Genomic DNA, 21,903 nt, shown 5'->3' on the forward strand with positions numbered 1-21,903 from the left:
TCAAAAGTATTCCTGAACAGCAGGATGCACTCTGTAATTAAGCTACAAGAGGCGTAAACGGCATATCCACCGAATCAACTTTGAAATATTCCAGTCTATTACAGCAGTTTCTCAACGTAGCTAGACGAAAAGTGTGTGAATGACTGCGCAGAGTTCTTCGTAGCTGAATAGGTAAAATCATGGTTCGAAACCCGTCTCGGAAGTTGAAGATCTTTAAAATTTGTAATTCCCCAGATCTTAAGATTTTTCTCTCCCTTCGCAATCATCTGATGCTCTAAAAAGAGTTCTCCACATTAATTCGACAACTGTCTGAAGTGATCCTCATAGTTAGGAAACTTTACTTCTATTTCACGAAATCACAATTTTCGTCATAATTTGGATGTTGTCCGATCCTTTTTTTCTCCAATTCTAAACTTGCATATGTAAATCATCCCTCTTTCTGTATTTGAATCTCTCTCTCTCTCGCAATGTCGTCCACTATGAAGGCATATGGCTTGGGATCAAACCAACTTTTGAAACCAAATGTAAGCGCTCTGGTAATGTGCTATCCTAACTCTATAGGTCTGTTGCTAAAAGCAGTACCACGGGGAGGAGAACTGTCCGCCGACATATGAGTTTCACTTTTTTATTTTTGTATTACTATAAACTTGACCAAATAATGTGTGTTCATGAAACTCAAAGGAGGAGGAATTACACCCTACTGTCCTGCCCAAATGACGCCCCTGGAACATTTGCTTGCAATTACTGGGAAACAAAATGAAACTATTAAACATTGAATAACACTCATTTCTGTCAGTAGTTTTTAGAGCTCTTCACCCGCATTACAGACTTTGGGAAGCACAAAACCTATTACCATAGATTTCGCAAAGAGCATCTTCCTAGCTTGCAATCTCTGAGGAGAGGAAAGAATACAAAGGCGTTTATGAAGCTATGGGAATATTTTGTGACTTTTTTTAAAATTCAGGCTCTAAAAAGGCATTTCAGAAGAAACAAATGAAAGAGGCGGTTTTAGAACTATAAAACTTTTAAACCTCATTCCTGTTTTTTTTCTCCGTCTGAATGGAAAGAGTATATTACGTCATACACTGCTTTAGACAAGCAGAGGTGAGTTGGATTGAATACCAGAAGGAAACAGTTGATCGAGACGTGTGTTCTGAATGCATAAGCAAACGGGGCAAATTTGTTATTTATTTGGACTTAAATATTTTTCTAACGATTTCTAAGCCGCAGACTTTACTATTGTAGTATAGTAGACGTAATTACACTCTTTCTATCATTAGTTTCAGCTGGCACTCTAACTACCAGCTGTTTCCTGGTGCTTCATGTGTTCGATTTATTTCACATAAATAACTTCACTGCTATGTAATGACGCTGTTGTACACATCTTGGCTTGGAATCTCATTGAGACGAGAAACATCTTATGCGAATCGCGATGAGTCTACAAAGAAACTTTTAATTACGAGTATTGAAGACGGGACTTTCTACAAATCTATAAAACGAAACGAAAAAACCGTACTTTTGGTCTTGTGGGGAGAACTACAACAGCTTCATATGTATTTCCTTTGACCGAACTAGATACCGACATTTATTTTCAATTATTGCGTATTCCTATCACTTTTCGGCGAACCATTCTGGAACACGAAGCATTTTGGGTTAGTAACCTGTAATGCACATTCGTTCTTTCGTGATTGCTAATATCCCTATCTATGTTTCATATGGTCACAGGTCATATCCAATCCGTAGCTCATGTTTCCGTACACCTGTTTTTCTAATTTGATTCAGGTATAGACAACTTTCTACCCGAAACAACTTTACTGCGTACAATTAACGATTTCTCGTCGCATTTTCTTGTTTCGGATGTAAGGAATATTTTTTTTTTTGACGGGGGAGGGACTACCCTTGCGATTCCTCTGCTACCAATTCATTCCTATACCAATGATATTTCAGATAATAATAATGCATATCCCTTTGACTGGGCCTTAATCCTACATTTCGTTCTCGAGTTATTGCCATTTTTGTCCCGTTGCAACACATTTTCAGTGGCCTCTATCTCCGAAATGATGCAGTTCCGGACAATTGTTCCTACTCTAAAGCTGCTTTTTTGTCACCGTCTATCATTTTGAGTTTTCCGCAGGTCATAGTAACACCCCATATACACTGTATATATACAGTGTCACATACCAGTTTCTACACAATATCATAGAAACGAGGTGCAAATGAATAATTGAATTCGTACAAATGCGATGCATCTGTGATTCTGATTTTACCAACAGAGCTACTATTGGAGCAGAGAAATTATAGTATTGTGTTTCCCTCACAACAGAGTGGTTCTCTTTTGCTCCTATGTATACCGATAACGATTAAGATAATGTAAAAACCTCTAATTTCCGACACATAAGGTGTGAGAGATGGTAAAACAGGGTATGTGCACGACGTCTGACTGTTGTTAATGGTGTGTTAAGTGATCGTCTACAGTAAGTCAGGTGGGATAGGACGGAAGCATGGCTTGAAACACGCAGAAAATAGTGATGCAAAATGGGAGTCATCTCTTAATTTCAAAGAAGCCAAATTGTGTGTGTGTGGCTAGTGGGCGAAAGTGTATCCAAGGTGATCATGTGTTAGATATGTCACAAAGAAAGATGCCCAAGGTAATGACGATCTACGGAAATCATTTAAAAAAAAACATCGGCAAGGAGTAATAAGAAGGCAAGGCATCGCCACGTAAAAGAAGTCATAAATAAATAAAATAAATAATAATGGAGAGAAGGGAAGCCTGTGACAGGGATAACAGAACATCGAAGAGGTTTGTCACAATAGCTGTGAAACGAATGAGGAAAGACTAACTGTGGAAGTAGATCAACTCAACTCAAATAAAAGGTACGGATCACCGCAATAAACTCAGTCGCTCCTATTTCTTAAACTGATTTATGTGAAGGCAACATTTACAAAATATAAACAACATTTACAGACTTTTCGGACAATCATCCGAAGAGAACCCACCCCAAGAACAAATTACCCTTGTAGATCTTTCCCTGTGAGAAATAACTTAGGCCATTTAGTAGGGCTTTCACTGAAACATTTAATTATGAAACACGAACAAAATAGCTTGAACAGTTTTTGATTTTGCAAAAAGTCTGAAAAGAACCCAATCCCAAGAGTAATTCCTTTCTTCAAGAAAAAAAAACACATCATATTATAGTCGTTACTGAAATATTGGTATATAAACAAACAAAATGGTTCGAATCGTTAACAAAATAGCAATTTTCTATTTTCACCCTTCCCACCCACTATTATTTTTGGTGGGTAGGAAGAGAATTCGATACTTTATAAAAACTAAGTTTAAAATTTGATTTACTAACGTTGAACGGTATTGTCTCAAAGCAAATGTACTACATCGCAGCTAAAAGACAAACAAACGGACAGACATTCACATATTTCCTTTTCGCTATGAAGAGGCTATAAAACGTCTCAAGTGTATTAAATCAGAAATTTCGTTCTTCTTTTCTATTACAGCGTAAAGAACGCGTATACATACAAAATACACGATTTCAACTTTGATATAAACAATATATTTTCTAGGGCATCAAATAAGGCATGTCCAAGAAGTCGAGCGCGCAGTTACCAGAGCCCCCTATAAGCTCAATGAAAGGTACGACATGATGTGTAATTGGTCAGAGCACTTCCCGTAATATGCACAACTGCGGTCAGTATAAGACACCAAGAGGGAAACTAGTGGAAATGAGGTGGGCAGCAAATGAAGACTTCGCGAAGTGAGTGTTGCGTCTCAGTAAGAACGTACGTGGTTGGAGTCAAGAGAATGTGATTGTCCACTTCGTGAAGGAAGCCAGATTACCAGGTCATACGCAAAATACTACTAACGCACTGAGCAACTGCAACGCCGTGACACGGAAGATAACCGATCGCTTTGCTAATCAGGTGCGCCGATTGTTCACCAGAATTTCAGTTCGCGCTGTAGCTGAATTGCCTGGACTGCCCGCCTCAACCATCAGTCACATTAAAATGCACACTGTCGGAGCGACTGCAAGGACAAAAATGTTGTGCCCAAGCAAAGTGCAGATCAAGAGACGCGCGAAAAACAGCATGTCGATGACAGCACCAAAAATGTCTGCGAAAAGTTTTCATTCCTTATAAGACGTACGTCCCTGTTGGTCCTTCAAAATGACTCATGTAGGGTATTTCATCATTCTGTGGACCGTATACAAGTGCCCGTTGATCACATACACAAGAAAAAGACAAGGTTCCCTAAGCGTTTTCTCATCTGGCACTAATGACTGGGGAAATGTTTCCAAACTATTCATTTTAGAGGGTACTACGACAGCCGCAATTTATGTCAAAGAATGTGTGTAGCGCAAATTGCTTCCCCCATTGCAAGGTACCACAGCAGCAACAAGAAATTTTGTTTTAACCTGATATGGTGACGTGTTATTAGGCACGATATATGATTGACGTCAACATTAATGAAGGGATTGATTTCGTCGCGAAGCGTAAAAATACTCCTGAAGTACCTGATGCTAGAGGTATCGTGAAGTTCTGGGCATTGTGCAAAAAGGAATACTAAAAGTATAAAATTATACCAAAATCAATAAGTGGTCTCCCGTTAGCGAATAGGCGGTAGAACGCCATGAAAAATATCATGGACCATGCTTGGAAAGCCCTTCGTGGAATTGGCTAGTAAGGGTCCACACCAGGATAAGGGTTGGTAAGGGAAGCACTGGTCAACATCACACATTAGCAGGTGCTTTTCGCTCATGTTTTATTTTATGTCAGTGTCTTTCTTTGGTTTGTCACTAAAGATACTTTCTAACCCATGCACAACTTTTTGTATATTCCCTATTTATTGATATTACTTTTCGTAATAGAAATAATAGATTTGAATTTCAAGTTATCAGAATACGAGTACTCATTTTACCAAATAAGCCTCCGTGTTCACTTTCCGACTAATCACGTTCCGCCATTTTTGGTTCTTGTAAGGGCCTTTTTTATTTTCTTCTTGTCTACGCTATCCAAACTTCCTTGCCATAATTCATTAATAGGTAAGCCCCTGTCCAGTTTATCAGTTTCTCTCTTCCTACCTTCTTTATCCAATCTGCTTCTTTCCACTTCCTTATTATTATTCTTTTCTCCATCTCTAATACTTCCGTCTTATTCCAATTAATTCCGTGATTAGTCTCTTTAACATGTTTGTATATGGCAGCGTTTCCCAACCGGTGTGCCGCGGCATACTGGTGTGCCGTAAATGGGCCGCTAGTGTGCCGCGAGGAATGGAAACAAAATTATTAATTTTATAGCAATCAAATTGCAAAACGTAGGGCAAAATGTATATTTGTATTTCACATTACTATGAACCTCTACTATGAATCTACAATTTTAAGTTTCATACCGGGTTACTGTTCTGTACATTTCTAATGTTGAAAAAAGTATTTGTTATCATTGTTATGATCATTATTGCTTCTTTATTGTTGCAGACTATTTCGTAACTTTTAAATTTAAAATATCATTCAATCCTTTCGACAAATTACCTACATTTGTGTTTTAAGAGTAAAAGAGATTTGTTTGTTCGTCCGTTATTTAGTGATCTTCCTTCTTAGTAAAAGATTGGATACGTTTCTAAAAAGAAAGCGTATTTTTAAAAACCTGAGTCCAACATTTCATTGCAATTGTTTTCTATTTTTAAATTAGGATGAAAAATAAGCATAATGATTTACCACGGGGAAAAACCAGTGATAAGAGTTTTCTTCTCTGTGAGAAGGAGATCAATAATCAAAGAAAAATACCGCTGTGTTTTATATTTACAAATAATAATATCTGTCAGTGTGCCGCGAGAATCCAAGTAACACCTGTAGTGTGCCGCAAGTTGAAAAAGGTTGGGAAACGCTGGTATATGGCATTGGTATCTTTCTTCCTCCTCACATCATCTTTATGTTGTTTTATACTTTCTTTCATTCTAAGCCATTTTCCACTCTCATCCTCTTCATTCTTCTTTCTTCCTCTTCCTGCGTTCTTCTTCCTTCTCTAACTTCTTGAAGTAACCGTTCTTATCTAACTGTCTGTAGAATTTCTCTATGCTCTCCTTCCTTCTTTTCTCTTCGTTCTCCAGCATTTCTCTTCGTACTCCTATCCACGTCGCTCCTCTTATAACAGTACACCCCCGCTCAGCATAATAAAACAAAGAGAAGGGCTGGTTACAAGATGGTACCAGAAAGAGTGCTCAGCAGGGGTTAGGTTATATTAGGTTAGGCTGCCTTTGCTCAACACCATTTTTTATCTACTGCAAGGCATTTTAGAATATGGATAAGAAACCTATCTACTGCACCTCGTTAAACCCCTGTCCTCAGTTTTTGGTTGGTTTGATGTTTAATGTTTCTTTCAGCAGCAAGGTTATATGAAGGTGGACCTAGAGCTAGCCGTAGCATTCAAACCACATGACCTCCAACTGGATGTCCCACGCCGAAGGCGCATGTGCTAATCATATAGTCACAAGAGAGCTCTGTATTTAGTTCTAACTGTTTTTATTGAATTAACCAGTACAGAAAACCTCAACTCTCAAAAGCGACAAGCTGGGGAAGGTCATACTACGTAATATTTTGATTCTGCAATGCAAGTTGTTAAACTTATTCCTCAGATAGAAGCAAACAGCGGCAGCTTAAGTGACTACATGGTTTTCTTCCATTGTCCAGTGACTACGGCAAGAAATAGAGCTTTAAAATACGAAGAACACTGAGAAAGTAACTTCCGTAATATTTTTTTACAAGGAAGCTTTATTGCAAAAAGAAGAAAAAGTTAAAACAAAATACAATCTTTTGGCTCTTTTTAACATAGTTACCACAGACATGCGTACATTTGTCATGCTCTGAAATAAACTTCAAGAAACCCTCCTGGTAAAAATCGGTGCCCAAAGATTTAAGGGAGTTCTTCATAGCCTGTTGCACTTCTTCGTTGCTTCCGAAGTGATGTCCTGATAGTTCTTATTTCAACGTAGGAAAAAGATGGAAGTCTGGTAGGCAAGATCGAAGCTGTAACCCGTGTGGTTTAATCTCTTCCATCCTAGTAATGAATATGTTCTGCAGTGTTCTTTACTGTGTGTGATCCTGCATTGTCGTCCAAAAACAAAACCACCTCGATTCAAGGGCCATATCTCTTGTGTTGAATGGCAGACTTCAGCTGGCTTACTGTGTGGCAATGGCGTTCAGTATTGACGGTCACTGCAGTGAGGAATCAAGCAGTATGACATCCGCGCCTCAGAACACTATCAGCATAATAATCTCTGCGGATTGAGACACTTTGCAATTTTTCGTGAGGGCTCAGCTGAAATGTTTCCCCATCATTGAGGCTGCCTTAATCTTTGAAGTGAAGATATGGAACCAGGTCGCACTGGCTGTGATAATCCTGAAGAGGAAGATACAGTCCTCGTGTTCGTACCGCATCAGATGTTCGATACTTATTCCCGTTCGTGTAATCTTGTGATCAGGGGGTGAGGACTCTGGTTCCCATCTTGCCGACACCTTCCGGTATCCCAACAAATCGTGAAACATGGAGTAGGCTTAAGCACGTCCAATACCTAATGTGGATGTGACATCAGACAATTATGCGCCTGTTGGTTAACACCATTTCCTGTACTGTGCCGACCTTTCTTGCAGTTCTGGACGTGAAGGGGCGTCCAGATTTGTCTACATCTTCCACACACTGGTTTCTTTTACTAAACATTGCACACAAGCACCCAACCACTTGTACGTCTCCATTTGCGCGCTGTAGGAGTTGATGAATATCTGAAACAGTAGTCCTACGCGTCCGTTCATAGCGCACGACAGCATGCACTTCGATTTGTGACTACGTTTCCAGCACACGTCTTTCTACCATACTGGTTTAAACTCGATTGAGCTCGGACACGCCGGTCTGCTACTTATCTCTATTTTTTTGCACTGGTTGTGCGCCAATGCTCCTCTGCTCTCGCCCCTCCAGTCGCAACTTCAGGAAAGACTGTCCTTTGTTATGGCAATGTACGCTTTCACTTTGTAAAACAGCTTCCTTGTGGGAAAAAAAATGGCGAAACTTATTTTCAGAATGCCCCTCGTAAACATATACACGAGATTTTCACATCGGTTCGTGGAACAATTGGTCACTAAGAGGGTGGTCACTGTAAAAAGTTTCACTAAATAAGAATGTCGAATTATTATTAATGAATAATTTAAGGAATATATCTATTTATAATATAAAATCATCTGTCTGTGGGTAGTGCTAATTCCTAATAATTAACAGTCGCCGCTCCGCTACGTCCGCTGGCTGCCTTTATTTGAAAATGCATATTCATTGCATGAACGTGTTATGCCTTTTGTCATTAAGACAAGGGCGTATTAAATGTAAGATTGTAATTCCTTATATAAAATCTAAGAGTATTTATTTCGTGTCAAGCACAATATAATTTAATAACTACGCAACCTGTACACAATATGTAAACTACACACAGTCGTTACTGTTTACCTTTAGTCACTGCAATTTTAACAAGCTTTACCGCCAACCCAGATGAAGCATTCTACCACTAACAGGACGTAATCATTTTTATATCTGAGCATTAATATTCGTGTAACCACAAATTAGTTGGGAAAACTGAAAAGGAAGTTAAACTAAACGATTAGAACTCTTAATTAATCACGAATTTAACCTATAGCATACAACGAGCTGAAGCTTTGGGAGGAACAACTAGTCAAGCCATTTACAACTCGCCGATGTATGACGTAACAGCAGGCTTTTATCATCACAGCAAGGGCGCTTATTCTGGATCAGTCGTGAGTCGCTAACGACTTCGACTTCCTCGTTACTCGTCTTTTCGTAAGTAGCATTTAATTCTTTCTTGTTCACGCTAAAACTTGAAATCGATGACTTCTATACAGACTAGTGACAATAATGTCATAATAAAGTTTGTAACACATCTGATTTCAATAATCGTGTATCGATATGCAAACTTGCCTGACTACAGTGGTGGTGGTTTTAGAAATTTTAGTAGCCTACAAAAAGGAAATTATTGGCAGTTTTATATAAAAATACTCGAACTGTTAGGATTAAATTATAATCGTCCTTCGCGAGAAAAGACGAAGAAAAATATTTATAGAGTTCGCGAGCATTTTCAATAGCTCAAAATGAGAAAAGCAGCTCAAAAACAATGCAGAAAGATGTGCTGATTAAGGATCCGGAAATCACCAGACAATTACGATTAAAATCACGTTTCTTGGTCAAAATGATTTGTAGATGCATGACGATATTTATTTTCGAAATGTCACTAGTTTATTTCGTTTACGAGACTTTCGCGTCAACTTCTTCTGCTCACCAAATGCACGGATTTCCAATATGGGTGCAAGCATGAATATTATCCACTTACAAATGTTTACTTTCACTAGCCAAGCTTATACAAGGTGTTCGTTCTGTGATCCTCAGAGAATGTAGGAGCCGGAAAACACAAGGAAGTAAGTAGCATTAAGAGGCCGATACCTCAAGCGTAAGGGCAGGCGCTATACGCAATCACATTATAGGTAAGATTCTACATACTATACAAATAGGAACTCGTATATTATACAAGTCACTATTGAATACAGACGCTACCTCGTGTTTGAATGTGCTTTCCTACTTACAACTTGTCTTTATTGCGAACCACAATTTCCTTATGGTCACTTTACTATTGCATCTTTATATCTCCATTTTCTGTTTTTTACTTGTTCACAATACTGAACTATTCCATTCAAAGTACCGCATAGTATCATGTACTCGTTTCATATGCTCGGTGCGAGCTTTCTTTACGTACAATTGCATAATATGATGAAATTTTCTAATTGTGTTTCTATGTCAATATTTCACCTACATCTTTGGTATCTAAATAAATAAGTTTCTTAAATGTGTAGATAAAGAATAGATGTACCAAGAGAAAAATACCATGCATATCGTACTTTTTGGTAAAACTGACACTTACAGTACTTTGAAAATTGTATTTTATAAGCAATGTTTCATTCCTAGTTGGAGGTTTACTGTAAGAAGGTACAACCATTTTGGCTGTTGAACTAGATTGTTTGCATAGAGCCCTGAGTAACGAAGGCAAGAGCGACACAAGAAGCTAAGCACGGGTTTGACCACTATTTACAGTATTTTACTTGAAATACATTAATTTATCTACATTGATATTTTGTTTGCATGTGCTTTGCCTATACTTGCTCCTGAATCTCTTTCAGATTCCTTATCTCCTGTACATTATTTCATGTGATTTCTGACAGTAGCATGAAATCCTGTGTGCTATATGAATACCATATGCGCTTTCAGTACGAGAGACCAGAATAAATTCACAATAGAAGCTCAAGTTGTTTGAAGTCCACGTTAAGACGTAGAGATCATCAGATCCGATGCTGAAAGGGACGCTAAACTCCAAATCACAAACAACGATAAGTCACCTTCTCTCTCAGTTTTTGTCAGTAGTTACATATTAGTTACAGTTATCAATTTCACACCATGTTTCAGTACTAAGCGGTACATTCTTGAGAAGACTTCCTGTTATATTTTTTGGACTGCTTATTCTATTGTCTTACTGAATCCATGGAATGCGATAACATAATGGCTAATAGTTCACGATTAAGATTTAACTCACGGCCAAAATCTAAGGTTTACTTCTACTGCAACAAAACGTAGCCTTGGTAATACAAGGACATCAGATATTTTAAATGTATGCATACTTAATTCTTGAAATTAAAATGACAAATTGAGATACAATAAATTGCGAAAACTTATACACATAGTGATCGAGTTACCTTGTTTGAGATGCACATTTCTCCTCTTCCAGTTAAGTCTCATTTTATTTTAAGTAAAGCTTATTTTTATAATATGACAACCTTTCTTTACGCAAAATTATTTCAAAATATCTCAAAAACTGTGAAAATACCTGCTAATTCAACTTCTAGTTATTTGCAATTTCTAGGTAATTGAATACGTGGGATAACACGCTTATGAATTTTCCTAATCCACCGGTAAAATTTTTATGCTTTCGGAAACAAGAATGTTCACACATTCATTTCAAAAGAAACAAAAATAGACGCTTGGTTAGACAGTTTTCACGTCAAAACTTACCTTTCATGTGGATCTTGTGGATCTGTATCAAGCAAAACAGAATTTACAGAATTCCATTCTATCATAATGTCTTTGCAAGCTCCAGCTCTCGAAAGACTATAGACCTTCATTTCAAGTGGACTAAATGGACCACGCAGATCAACCTACATCCGTGGAAAGAATAAAAAAAAAAATACATTAACTGGATACACAAGTAAAAGACCTTCACGTAATTGATCATGCAGATCAACCTACATCCGTGGAGAGAATAAAAAGTTACATTAATGGATATACACGCAAACTACCTACTTATGGACTGACTATTGGTTCAGCATTCAATTGTTTCATGCTGAAGATGTTGATGAACTATCTGCAGCTCTGAGTGACTACCCAACAGGTCTCAAATGCTTGAAAACCCACCTGAAAGATGAATCTCCAATTAACATTGCCCGAAGCAACCAGTGGTGTGGGCGTGCGATCAAAGTTTCGTAAGATTTGTATGACTCCTGCCGCAAGAAGGGCAACCTCCCACAGATTCATCCTGTCTACTGACATTATAGTGAATAATTGACTTCCTTGCATGTTTGATGACTGTATATAATATTGTATATATGTGATTCTAAAGCTTATGATCAATTTTGTATCTGTCTAAATTCATAAAAAAAAATGGCAAAAAAGCTGATTTTAAACAATTTTAAAATCATTTTGTGCGTTAGGTTTTTTCATCATACCGTCTTGAAAGTGAGATTTTCTCTAATCTTGAATGAAAGCTCATCAAATTACGATACAGGGAAACGAGGTTGCATAAAAGTCTTCACCCTAAGTGCACTGCCAGCCTACAAATACGTACACACTAGCTTTTCTCAGTGAAAAATGTGACTATTGTATGCATCGAGTAGCAAATGTCAATGTAATGGTATGGTGACGGGTAGTGCAGGTAACATGAGAGAGAAAATAAGATCACCAACTAGAGTCTACCACCGAGAAGAGCCCAGATTTGCGACAGAACACTGTTTTCGGCGAAGCAAGTTGTGTGACATTAAGAACACTGTCTTGAGCGATACTGTTTCCTCGCAGAAAATGTTTTGACAGACTAGAATTTACACGTACCCTAAAATAATGGAAATCCAGATAGTTTCGTATGAACTAAGACACATGGCCACAAAACCTGTAAAGGTTGATTTTAAGATTCCGTAACACCAAGTTGCGTCATAAGCCTTCTCCAAATGGAAGTAAGGAGAATACAGCACCAAAATGAAAGCACTTTGAATCTGACGCTTGTGATAATCGAGACTGCCATTAAGTGGACCTCTGACGCTTGTGATAATCGAGACTGCCATTAAGTGGACCTAAAAGACCGGCGCCCACACCTGTTTACCATTAATGCTCAGCAACCCCACCTACATCTCCTCACCGCAGGATCAGCATGAGCAACGTATAGTGCAACGAAGAATCCGTTCGTTTACAAAACCTCATAGCTCCAGAAGGTAAAAGAAGCCAAACAAAAAGAAAACCTGAAAAAATTATCAGATAGCCCTTATCGTCCAAACTTACACAACAATGAAAACGAGCGTATTTTCTTTATTTTAATTAGTATTTAGTTATTTTTGTTGTGTGTTCGACAGTACAACGGACATCACAAACCTGAAGAAACACAACAGCAGGTGAGAATGAATGTACATTTATCTCATTTGTAGGAGGGGTAAGTCTGGCAAGCAACATACAAACAAATGACATACAATTAATAAATAGTAAATGAAGCCGCCCTCCCAGTGCCACCCACTTCATCAAGATGAGTTCTACTCCTTGAAACAAAATTAAATCTGCTGTACTGTTTGCGGTTTGTGTAATGTTTTATTTACCATTATTTTGAATACCAATTTCGAACACACTTTTTTGTCTTTTTATTTTTCCAAAATTGTTATAGCAACTAACAAAATTCTTACCGATATTTTACACTCCTTCCTAGAGGGTGGCTCGGGATCCAAGTCTCCATGAACATGTTCAGGGGCTATTTGCTCTTGCTCGTACACCTTTCTTTGTTCGGGTGTTAATTCATGATACTGTTCTCGAAATGTATGATTTCGCTGAAAATTTAACAAGGAATTAGACAAATGTTTGACGTAATATAGTACAGCATAAAACAAACAACTGGGAAACTGATTTCTAATTCATTATCAACAATAATTTAACTAGAAATACACAAATTAGGTCATTTACCTACAAAAATAACCATGTCAGAGCTCTAATGCAATTTCGTGACCATGCAACCTGGGTCCAAATCAATCGTATATTTATACTAATGGAACTACCACTACCCATATGAAAATGTGTCAAATTCCAGGCAATGTTCTGTGCATGTACAGGTACATGTGACTTTAACAGGTACTATACAGGCGCCTGTAGCTGTTAAAAGCATGTTAGTTTCTCACTGACAGGTGAATCTACCTGTGGCTATAAACATGTGATACATGTGTAGATGGTGTTCAATGTCAGAAGTTCTCAAACATGTAATGAAAAGTATCTGTACATATTAAGGAGACATGTAATGTACATGCATAGTACCAAGGTACATGCATAGTACAGGTCCATGTAATATACCTGGAACATACAAACGCAATAGGTATGTTCAAAAACATGATTCAAATTGATGGCATGTGCCTGTAATCTATCAGTCACATCCATGGGAAATGCTAGTTTTTCCTCTTATGCCCATGTACTTGACATGTACATGTAAAGCACATGCAAAGTACCTGCAGAATGATAGAAAAAATGCAATGTAAATTACATGTTTACATGCGTAAGTTAGGAGTGAAAAACATGGAATGTACAATTCCTGTACATATAAATGAAAACAGGTAAGGAACATGCATCCACGGAAAATGAATATCACAGGTGCATGTATTGTACCTAGCAGACGTAGATAAAGCGTACATGTACAGGGAATATAAGACAGGTAAATCACTATGTATCGGAAACTACATGCCACATGCATACTGTGGCATGCAAGATTTCCCCCTATGCCCAGGTACTTACCATATACATGTAAAACACCTGGAAAGTACATGCAAATGGATAAAAGGATACGATAATGTGTACACTAGCATGCAAAAGTCCGAAATTAAAAGCATTCAATATACAGCACCTGTACAAATAAACGTAAACATGTAAGAAGCATGCACTTGACAAATTATTTTGTGATCTTCGACACCTAAGTTACAGATCCGGATAGGGGAGGTAACTGGTACGGCAGTGGTCAGGCCCTGTGTTGTAAAGTATCCTACCATTCCTTTATTCACCTGGTGTAACTGGGTAACTGCAGCCGCACGCTAGAATCGACTGGCCATCAAACGCCGCGCGCTAGAATCGATATTAGAACCTTCTGAATGCCAAGCTAACATTCTACCAATGAGAAATACCTCTTTAGTTACATACATGCAGGTTGAAGATTTATGATAGTAACAAGTGAGTTTCGTTTCAAAGTGACTCACGTAGACTCATGTAGACTTCCAAAATATGCAAATTCAATATTCACATCGGAAATCGTAGACATACGCTTTTCGATTTCAATAGATGGATAAGGTCAGAGATGAGACTTACTGTTGGAACAATAAATTGATATTAAAAGGTCATGTCCAGCTATCTCTTACCATTTTTGCTCTATAGAGATTTATATCGAAACCAGAAGTAGCAAACTTTTACAATTTCCGATGTTTATAGATACGTTTGGAGATAGTATATTTTCTTCAGATGCTGAATCAATTTCCGAAAACAAATCTGTCGCTATTTTTTTTTTTTTTTTTTTTTTCAATGATAAAATCGGAAACTTGATTTCTACACCTTCGGTTGAATACAGGATGAAGAGAAGAAAACAAACCTACTTTTTTGGATGCTGATTCCCGTAAATTTCACCATTGATCTTACCCACCCCGAGAACTATGGATGTGACACAAGGAGCGTTATTTCAGATTTGGCTTGGCAGAGGAAAGGGGGCAAGAGCCCTTGATATAACTAAAATTTCGCGTTTTTATGCTGACTTACTACTATTCTATTGATAAAATCTATATAAATCTCAATAGCCCCTCCCTGCCCCCCCTTCCTAAATGACGCCCCTGTGTGACACTAATATCGGTCATTTTAGACTTTTTACATGTCTTGCTAAATCGCTGGTCCCCTGTGACCCCTCGTTCGAATTTGAAAAAGGAAAAAAAAAAAAAAAAAAAAGCTTCCTTGGTCTCGGGCCTGGACCAAGGTACTCGTGACCAAAATTTGGTTACTTTTGGTCTATACGTCTGGCACCCAGACAGCACACACACACACACACACACACACACACACACACATATATATATATATATATATATATATATATATATATATATAATTTATATATATACAGGGTTATTACAAATGATTCACCAGGTTTTAAAGTATTATAACTTCAAATATTTAATGTCCACCTATTTGTACTAATAACCAATCGAAAGAGCATACTATAAAGTTTTGTTTGTCATTGCAGGTTCCGTTATGACTCACCAGGTGGCAGGGTAATAACAGTTTGCAAAATGGCGAATAATTAACAGAACACATGTTTCTTACATGTTACTATACATGTTTTACATCTGCTACATGCAAGTAGCAGAGGTTTTCCACACCCGTAACATGCATGTGGCATGTACCTGTCACATGCACAATTTTTATAAATTCTCCACCTGTAACATGCATGTCACCTGTATGTTTTTTTCCATGTTCTCCACCTGTTACATGCAAGCAGCAGATGTTTTCCATACCCGCAACATGCATGTCACATGTATGGTTTTTACATGTATATATACATTACATGCAGTTCTTACATCTGACATGCATATTTCGCAAGTACTTTTCACATGTACCAGGTAAAAACTATTTACCATACACGCATATAACTTGTGTTCAGCATGCATGTTACAGATATTATACCTGTACATGACACGTACATCACATGTTCTATACTGGTACAGTCGCTGTACTTGCACGTCTTCTTCGTTGACAGGCACTTTACATACGTTTTTATGGTAGATCTATTAGGGTATCTACCGTACAAACACATGTGCAGTAATACCTGTTCATGCCCTGTACATGTTTGCTCAACATGCATGTGTATGGCGTTCAAATTGGGGTCATTTTCAGGCACCTGCACATGTGCCTGTCCCACAGGTGGATAAAGGGCTTGTGTTACATGCGCCTGTACATGTGCCTGTTTTTTTCATAAGGGTAATTAAAAGCTATTTGCGAGTGTTTAAGATGTGAAGTAACTTAGAACACAAAAGTCTATATGTATGGCAAAAATGCATCATAACACTTCAAAATACCCACCTTAAAAGAGCTAGACCTCATTTGCAAGTTCTAGACCTTTCTAAACTTTTCCCAAAATAAAAATAAGAAGCACATATAAATATATAACTAGAACCATCCACATACTTAATATATCAAGCACATATTTAAACTAGACATGTTATATACCTGCATACTATCTGAATATTATTGCTCGCTTTCGCAATTTTATTTCTTAAATTTTAAAAGTTTAGGGGAAAATGCCCCACTATCACAAGACAATCATAAAAGCTTCTTTCAATTGATATACAAAAGGTAACTTCCCGTTACAATTATACAAATTGATAGTTTCACGATACCAAAAGGGTTAAATTTCGATCGTCAATACGTTGTTCAAAATGATTACAAATCCGCAAAGAATTAAAAATAATCTGATTCGCAGCCTTATTTTAGTAATTCACAACAAACAGGGAGAAATTTTTGACACGCTCAAGTACTCTGACAATATTCATGGTATAGTGCAACATATCAACACTTTTAATCGATTTTAATATTAACAAGGAATATTTTGTTCATGATGCATTAAAGATATATCAAATCTACTTCCATGAAATAAAAATAGGAATATGGTGGAAACAGAAAAAGCTAATATTTTACTGTTAAAATGGTAGCGAAGACATTGAACTGGTTATAATGACTTCAAGCTAGCTTCACAACTCAAGGCACTCAAAAATTATTAATATTTCACTAAAAATTACCACAGTTTAATTTTCATTCTCTAATACTAGTTGTTCTTAAGTTACTTTAATTGCTTGAAACCACATTTACGTACGATCAGAAACCAGCGTTTCTCTACTGTAACACTTAAATATGCTGAGGAGAAAGGAATATACATATAGACATAAAAAGTATATCAACCTCCTTTAACTAATCTGGTGGGCTCTCACAGACCCCACCTGTCATATACTCCTCTGTAAATTTAAAGGTGATCAACAGATGATGCTGGTTTCTTGTGTACCCTCATAGTTTGGTATGAGCTATCATTGTATAAATAGGAACAAAAATAAGTACTCTGGCTTTTCGCAATAAGACTTGCTTGGGGTCTGAGATACCCCACCAGAGTACACATGTTAGTACCTTTTATTAAATGTGGATTGTAACCTCAATTGAATACATATTTTCAGGTTTTCTGTTTTATACACAGAACTCTCAAAACGACACAACAGCTGCCATTTTCCTAGAGAAGGCGTTAATTTCTACGGCTAGATCATTTTCGAATGGGAATAAAATTGCATCATTTTTATATATAAAATATGACATATTGCACGATCTTTATACGTAAAATATGTGACACTATACATATATCTGTTTGTGTGTATACACGAGATTAAGATTTATTTGAAAACGTCAAGACAAAGACAAGGATTAAATATAAGTGAGACTGCTCAGAGTCTTAAAGACAGTTGGAAGAAAGGAAGGAAAAAAAAAAAAAAAAACACCGAAGAAACCGAAAGCAACGTACGTAAGTGAAGATCAATTGAAAAAGATTGGTCACTCAAGCACTAGTGACGAATTCTGTTTTGGGAAAATACATGACAGTGACGATGTGGAAGAAGGAAATAACAGTTATTTCCAGTGTAGTTTCACATTTTACATCTGGAGAGGAAAACAAAAAAGCGAAAAGAAAATACATTTACTGTCTTTTTTTCGTGAAAAAATCTTATCTTGCCTCACATTTCTCAACGTGACACTAGTAACTTCTCAACGGATTTGTATTTAATTGTTCAACGAGTTCATATATATTGGTAACTTTGTAATACGAGAAAGAAACAGATGAATACTGACTTAGCCGTGAAATCAGCAAAAATCACACAAAAAACAATTGGGCTCTTATCAGACTTCCCCGCAGTGTATTTTTTTTTTTTTTTTTAATTCACCAAAGTATTTACGGGTTAACAGTAATATATGAGTTCCTAGATGAGTTACAGCAACGACAGATGTAACTTAAAAAGTAAATGCTCTTGCCAGTTATTCTGTCACAGAAACCTACATTTATGTAGTCTAGTGAACAATATTTGAACACATTACTTGCACTAGCAGTTTTTACAGATTAAGAGTTTAATATTCACGTTTTTTATTCGTACGACAGAACGTCCTCAGTTGTTCTATCGTCTATACTATCCATTGTTGAAAATGGTTCTCAGATTGTTTACTGCATTTTCATGAGTCATCTAATGGTTTAAGAACTACCTGATTGGAACGTTAGTGTTCTTCAAAATAACTTTGGATGTAGAGCTTGATTTCCAATTACCAAGAACATAGTGACTTGTAGGAAAAAAAAAATACAGCTTCCATTCGTTTTTTTTTTTTTTTTTTTTTTTAATATCAGAAAATATTTTCTTTAGCAAAGCGAGATTTTTTTTTGTAATAATAAGGTAACAACATTCCCGAGGAAGCTGTGTTGTTTCATCATTAGCTCAATTATTTTAAAACGAAACTTAACCTCAAATGATCACCACATAATAATTATAGAATAACATATGTACTACGTAATTTTTAAACAAGCCATTCCTTTTTATTGTAGCATGTCATGTAACCAAAACGGAAAAAAGTAGGAACGCTTTCAAAATTTTAACTGGAAACCTAATCGGAAAAGGACCACTAGAAAGACCTGGGCGCAAATATGAGGTCACGCATAAGTATTAAGATGGATCTCGCATTAACAGGAATACAAAGTAAAAACTGGATCCAATTGACTAAGAACAGAAGTTTTGGTTAGTTAGTTCTTTCTATTTAGGATTATCTACTACATTATGAGTTTAAGATTTAAGAGAGAATTTGTGATCCTATGGACTGTGAGATAACATATGAAGTTTAAGTAAGTCAATGTACTTAATGACGTTTAAAATGCAAAATTTCCCATTGTGTCTTCGAGACTACATGAATGTTTCCAGCCTAATAATCTTGTAATTTACGGTTGTCGTTGCAGTTGAATTCATGCTGATCAATTAATGTAGTGGCAAATTATTTCTTTACGAATAACTTCATAATGCGCAAAATACTGTACTACTTGTACAATGCGCGGCAAAAAACCTGCAACACGAGGATGTAAGTTTATTGTGAAACTACGCCTAATAGCACAGGGAATGAACATAACGTCTAAGTGGAACGAATCACGCCAGGATTAACCTCGGCCTCCTCCCGTGCATACTTATTTTGGAGCAAAAGACTTCGTCATTTCATGTTGTAATTTCCAAATTATTTCCATGTAGGCTCGTTCAACGTGAGATCAATAAATAAAACTGGAATTTCTACGAAACTGGAAATTCAGAGGTTTTGTCACGATAGAATATTACGTCAAATTTTAGCTTCTTGTGTTATATAATTGTAGAGTTCTGGAAGCTTAAATATAAGAAGAAAAAAGAACTTTTACATCATATCGCGAATTTTAATGCACTGACCTAATTAACGTTAAAACTATTTCAAATCTTATACGAAAGATAATAAAATAAGTTTTCCAATGATATTTCGTGTTACTAGAATTTGAAAAATCTCTGTTTAAGAAATTCAGAGGATTATTGATCTTTAGAAGATTACTGGAAATTAGGTTTCTTGGGAACTTTAAAGTTTGGAACACAAGGTCATACTGTAACATACCAGAAACAGAGGTTGGAATGGTAGTCGGAACATGGAATAACATTTTATTTACTATCAATATCCCAACTTGAACGGTTAAAACCGATTCTTTATGTAGTATAGCACTCAGCTCTGTCAGCGAGGATGGAGGAGCATTCTTTTCCGAACTCTGAACTCCAGAAATGGCCACATGTATTCTATAATGTTAAGATTTGGGAACTTGGAGGACCAGGGAAAGTTGTAATTCATTCCGATGTGCATGAAACATCATCTCAGAGCTCCAACAGTGTAAATTAGTGAGTGGTCATACAAGAAATTGCGTCGTTGTCCGGAAACATCTGGACAAAAGGTGAATGCAGTCACCCAATATATCTACATATCACTGACAATAAGGCGTTCTCTAAGCGTTATCATAGGACTAGTGGAAGTCCAGCACACTGTGACCTACAGAATCACACAGCCGCGGCCATGTTTCACGGTAAGGACGAGACAGTTCGGAGCATAAGCTTTCTTGGGCATTTGTCACACACACAAACAAGGCTTGAGTTGGAAATAAAGGGAAAGAGAAATCATAGAACCAAATTAAGTGTTTCCAAGCATCAGCAATCACTTGCATGTTCTTAGCACTTTTCTTCTTGTTAAAGCGTTGCTGGCGGTGATCAGAAGTTTGGAAATTACAACATGACCGGGGATGTTAGCTTAAGCAATTCGTATTGAACTGTGACGATGGTATACGCTGTTTCAGGTCCTGAAGAGTTCTGAAGTCCTTTTTCCCATTCGTTCCGCGGTCCTCGGAAACAATCCTCGCTATCCCATAAGCACGCCCTCACTGTAGGATCAGCGTGGACCGATGCGGTCAAGGGAGATGAAAGAAAACCATTCATGTCGACAGAAAAAGAAAAAAATGTCGAACGAGAAGGGAACAAAAGGAGCGTTTTTTAAAACTTTTTGTTGTTTTGAGCTTTTATTTTTTATTTTTCTATGTTTTGAATTTTTTGTATGTTTTTATATTTTCAAAGACTTGGACAACGGACAAACATAATAGCAGGTCGGAATGGGTGCACTTTCACCCAAAATGGAGGAAGACATCTACGGACTAGCCATTTTCGGATTTTTTACTTCTATCCTTCCTGAGATATCTGACGGTGAAAATACGCGATTTTCGAAAATTCGCAATGTTTAAAAATTTCCAAAAAAATCAAGTATATAGTTCTCAGATCTGACAATTGTTTAAGACGATGTCTATTATCTAGTCTCTATGCAGACAAAGAATTGAAGGTGAGTCTTATTGATTTCGTTTCAAAATGTACATTCCAAAATTCCAACCTCAATGTTCAGAGCTTCTTTTCTCAACGTTCTGAAACACGTCTCAATGTGCACAGAACAAAGAATATTGTCCATTCCATTCTCTTTCATATGGTTTTGGTTTGAACTCATTATGTTTAAAACCTAAAATGTTACAGCGCTTAACGGAATGCACTAAAAAGTTCAATGTACGCTCAGGCGCCTATACAAAATGGCCGCTACGACAAAACCTGTGCGCTAAAATATAAATGAATACCCGTTTTCAATTCCCTAAATGTGGTACAAACTTAGGTAAAAATTAATAAAAAAACTAAATGTTGTCAGCAACCATCATTGGTCGATTTTATTTGAATTGACCCATGTGCAAATGAATATTTGTGTACTTAAATCACAATTACTGAAGTTATTGTGTACGTAGTATTCTTAATCCTGATTACCAACCTATCCTTGTATTTTTAATACCTCAATTCCTACTTTCAAGTATATTATATTGAACAAAGGAATTGGCTACTCTGACCATGCTCTACTGGTTAGGTGGTCCCGCCTAGC

General features: G+C 37.0%; 1 protein-coding gene across 2 annotated transcripts in view; it reads right to left on the bottom strand.

Annotated features, from left to right (window-relative positions):
• Nucleotides 1–21,903, bottom strand: part of spn-E (tudor domain containing 9 protein spindle E) — a 383,336-nt gene that overhangs the window by 80,850 nt on the left and 280,583 nt on the right. For both annotated transcript variants that reach the window (XM_081731120.1, XM_081731119.1), the window contains exons 20-21: nt 13,047–13,187; nt 11,122–11,264 (exon numbers count right to left, since the gene is read on the bottom strand). In XM_081731120.1, coding sequence (XP_081587246.1) covers nt 11,122–11,264; nt 13,047–13,187 — 284 coding nt within the window. The remainder of the gene's footprint in view (nt 1–11,121; nt 11,265–13,046; nt 13,188–21,903) is intronic.

The sequence above is a fragment of the Thermobia domestica genome, chromosome 11 (assembly GCF_964235325.1).
Source record: "Thermobia domestica chromosome 11, izTheDome1.hap1.1, whole genome shotgun sequence".
Classification (NCBI taxonomy): Eukaryota; Metazoa; Arthropoda; class Insecta; order Zygentoma; family Lepismatidae; genus Thermobia; species Thermobia domestica.